General features: G+C 52.8%; 1 protein-coding gene across 1 annotated transcript in view; it reads left to right on the forward strand.

Moving 5' to 3' along the window:
• The window catches only part of LOC104501925 (structural maintenance of chromosomes flexible hinge domain-containing protein 1-like), a gene marked incomplete at its 5' end in the record, with an annotated part of 31,519 nt that overhangs the window by 24,997 nt on the left and 2,866 nt on the right, over positions 1 to 3,656 (forward strand). Inside the window, 3 exons of the mRNA XM_010145820.1 lie at positions 29 to 138; positions 1,295 to 1,365; positions 2,820 to 2,991. Of these exons, the coding sequence (XP_010144122.1) occupies positions 29 to 138; positions 1,295 to 1,365; positions 2,820 to 2,991 (353 nt within the window). The remainder of the gene's footprint in view (positions 1 to 28; positions 139 to 1,294; positions 1,366 to 2,819; positions 2,992 to 3,656) is intronic.

Raw genomic sequence — 3,656 nt, forward strand, 5'->3', positions numbered from 1 at the left:
TCCCTCCCTCTCCCCCTTCTTTCACTAGGCCTTTACCTCACCTAAGAAATGGCAAAGTCTTCTTCAGGCCTATTGGAAATCCCATGTTTGCCAGAGATCTGTTAACGTTTCCAGATAACGTGGAGCACTGTCAAACAGGTGAGTGATACTAAAGAAATGGTTCCTAGTTTCTTTCTTGTTAATAAATGAAGTCCAGGAACACCACAAATCCCAGCACGGAGAGTCTGCACGTGCCGGCACACTGTACCTCCCCAGAGGCTGCTGCCACGCCGTGAAGGGCTCAGCAGTGACCGCTGGCTTCTGCTGCTTGTCTGGCTTGTGTTCCTGTGCTGCGTGTGGCCCCGAGGGTCCTCTGCGTTTTACGTTCCCCAGCCCACGTAGGCGGAAGCGGACCCTCGTGCTATCAGCTCTCTGTTCGCGTCGTGCAGCAGTTGCTGCTCTGGTTCGGCTGGTTCCGCCCCGTTCCTCTCAAAGGTGTGTGGTGTGTGAATTTACACACACGCCGAGCCGACCGAACCACGCGTGACTGATCCGTTACACTCAGATAGTTACAGGAGGAACAGGCTTCCGGGATGTGTGTGGATTTCAGCTGCTCCTCACGAGGCGGCAGTCCCTGCCCTTTCCTGCGCCCGTTCTCCTGAAGAGCAGTGGACTTGCTCCTCTGGGGGGTAATTAATTCAGTATGTTTTTCATGGCACTTCACCACTGCCCAGTACTGAAGTAGTCCTCTCTACTGTTAATAAAAACCCATTTTTAGTCCAGATTATTTCTTCCCGTCCCCTGAGGGGAGTTTCAAAACCACTCTGCACGGCTGCCTCAGGTCAGGCTGGACTGTCCAGAACAGGCTTTTACTGGCAGAAGAGAAGTCTTAACCTGAGCTGTTGGTCAGCCTGTGAACAGTTCTCCCTTTGATAACCCACTGCACATTAAGAAACGGGGAACACAGTCCAAAGAATGATCAGTGGCACAGTTTTGTAAAACCTGGGATTTTATGGTGTGTGTCATCATAACTGTAATCGTAACTGTAAATGCAAGATGCCAAGAGGGTGCTTTGGTGGGAAATACAGGCCGTTATCCGTAAGGAAATTAAACATACTAAACTTTCTTATGAGTCCTTTGATGAAAACAGAGGATTCCGTATTTATCTCCATCTCGGAATAAAATTTAATTGACAAAAGATGATGCCCTTGCTATTTCCCTTGCACTTCGCTGCGAAGCTGTAATGCTGAGCCCTCAAGACACAAGTTACTTTGTGGCAGAGAAATCTCACGGTTCAAAATGTGACATTTTTCAGTGTTCGGGATGCTGCTGGGTGACACGATCATTATCGATAACCTGGATGCTGCCAACCATTACAGGAAGGAGGTACGTTCAGCCACCCGGGAGGCGTTTCCAAGCGGGTACTGCACAGCCGCGTGTTAGTGCGTTACAGCCCTCGGCGCGCTGCTGCGGGCAGTGCTGCGCCAGCTGCCAGAGCGCTCCCTGCGGCCAGAGGCTCCGGACAGCGGGTGACATCTTCCTTACTGGCACTGACGAAGTCACCTCCTGCAGCACGGGAGCGTGTTCTCAGAGTGAGCGGGTTCGGTTCTGCTGCCAGCGTCAGCGCAGGTTCCACAGTGCTTCCCAGCCCTCGTGTCTCTAGTGAGCAGCGTGACACGTCAGACCCGCTGGGTGACCCCTGTTTGGAAGGTTTGGTGGGACACGCTCAGCAGGTGGGAGTCACGGGGGAAGGCTGGGCACGTTCTGTGTCAGCCACGAGTTTCCTGGGCCTGAAACAGCGATTCGGCACGAGGACGTAGAGCTGCACCAATCCGGTGTGAAGCTCTTGGGGCTGGGTTCCTGTGGTTGCTGCCTCTCCAGAAGTACAAGAATTGTCCTGCGGGGTTGTTCTTAGGAGAACAACTAGTTCAGTCTGCAGTGGGTTGCCTGCTCCGTTCTTCCGCAGTTGGGGCAGCCGGATCCCCCGCGCTGGGCCTGGCCAGCTCCTGAGCTCCGAGATCCCGCTCGTTCCGTTTTGACTGGCACCACTAGCTGGTGTCCTGGCACCAAAGACTGTCCTGAATGTTTCCACAGACTGTCTCAGGCATACAGGTAGAGCCCTAGTAAAAACCAGGGGGTTGACAGGATATTTTACTTCTCATTGTGGGTTATAAACCATCTTGGGGTCCGTTGAGTGAACAAATAGCGGCTGCTTTTCCATGGGCTGCTTTCGTCACTGTGGGACCAAACGGAGCAGTCAGACCCCAGCCGTTAGGCAGAGTCAGGAGAGTGACCGTGTGTCTGCTCACGAAAAGCAGTTTGTGCTGTGCTCAGTCTCAAAATGAGGTTCGGGTCGTCGCCCTTGCTCAGTGTGCCAGTCACCTGCCACTGGTGAATGTCACCCACTGTGTGGAAGCCTTACTGAACATGCTGGAAGAAATTAATCCCTTGGAGTTTAGGTGCTTTAGGTCTTGTGCATTAAAAAAAGAAAAACATCTTCATCAGCTAATTGAGTAGGTGCTCGCATGTGTTATCACCACTGACGGTTATCGCTGTTACTCCATAGTCTGTGTAGAGAGTTAGCTTCTGCCCAGCACAGATCGAAATGCTGCCTCCAGAGTTCTGTCAAAATCCGAGGACAAAACCCCCCCAGAACTCCAGTCTCCGTATTATCGACAGCACCGTGTAATTTTAACACACACGTCCTGTTACTTGACAGCAAAAGCCGTGAAGTGTAATTTCATAAAACACGTTCTCCTTTAGCTGAAGGATACAGAGCTTCACAGCAGCGCTGCTGACATGGAGACACTAACGTTGTGTCCCTTTTTACACCCGCACAGGTGGTGAAGATCACCCACTGCCCTACTCTGCTGACTAGGGAAGGAGACAGGATTCGCAGCAATGGGAAGTTTGGAGGCCTTCAGAATAAAGCTCCTCCAATGGACAAGCTCAGAGGAATGGTGTTTGGAGCACCCGTCCCCAAACTCCACTCCACTCTCTCTGGACAGATAGGTGGGTCATCGAGCTCCTGGAAACGCACAGCTTCGGAAGTGACATCGCTTGCCTGCGTTTGTTATTCCCTTCTCTCATCTAACACAGAAAACTTCAACGTAGCGTAAAGTTATTGTAAGAGACGTGACCTGTATGATGTCCTGTTTATCAATTTCCCTTTTCTTAAAAGCTTGTTGCTATGAGATTGTCTGGAAGAAAAACCAATAATCGTGAGATCTTCCCCCTTCTTCATAGTCCTAGTACGGCGAGAGCAGGGCTAACCATTCCCGCAGCAGCGTGAGAACCTGGAGCTGACTGAGTTCCGGTGTTTCTCCTCCAGAAACACCAGGCACATAACCCCTTACTGTGCGAGTAAGCTCTGTGACGCCGTGCTAGAAAAGCCCCTGCTCTCACCAGGGCCCTGCGCGACGCCCAGGTGACGTCCCTGACAAGGAGATGCCCTGCGCTTCCTGCGGGGTCACTCACATTCCCCTTGGGGCTTGGATTGCTCCTTGCAGAGGAACGGCTCTAAACCCGGTTGACGTGCGGCGGCTTCCAGTGTGGCCCAGCCGACCCGACTGACCTGTGACCCACGGCGAGCTCTGGCTGCAGAGCGGGGTGGCGCTGGCACACCTCGCTGCCGAATGAAAGGCAGGGCTGTAGAGGGGTGGCGCAGAGCGAGAGGG

The sequence above is a fragment of the Buceros rhinoceros genome, unplaced genomic scaffold (assembly GCF_000710305.1).
Source record: "Buceros rhinoceros silvestris isolate BGI_N320 unplaced genomic scaffold, ASM71030v1 scaffold17591, whole genome shotgun sequence".
NCBI classification, from domain to species: Eukaryota; Metazoa; Chordata; class Aves; order Bucerotiformes; family Bucerotidae; genus Buceros; species Buceros rhinoceros.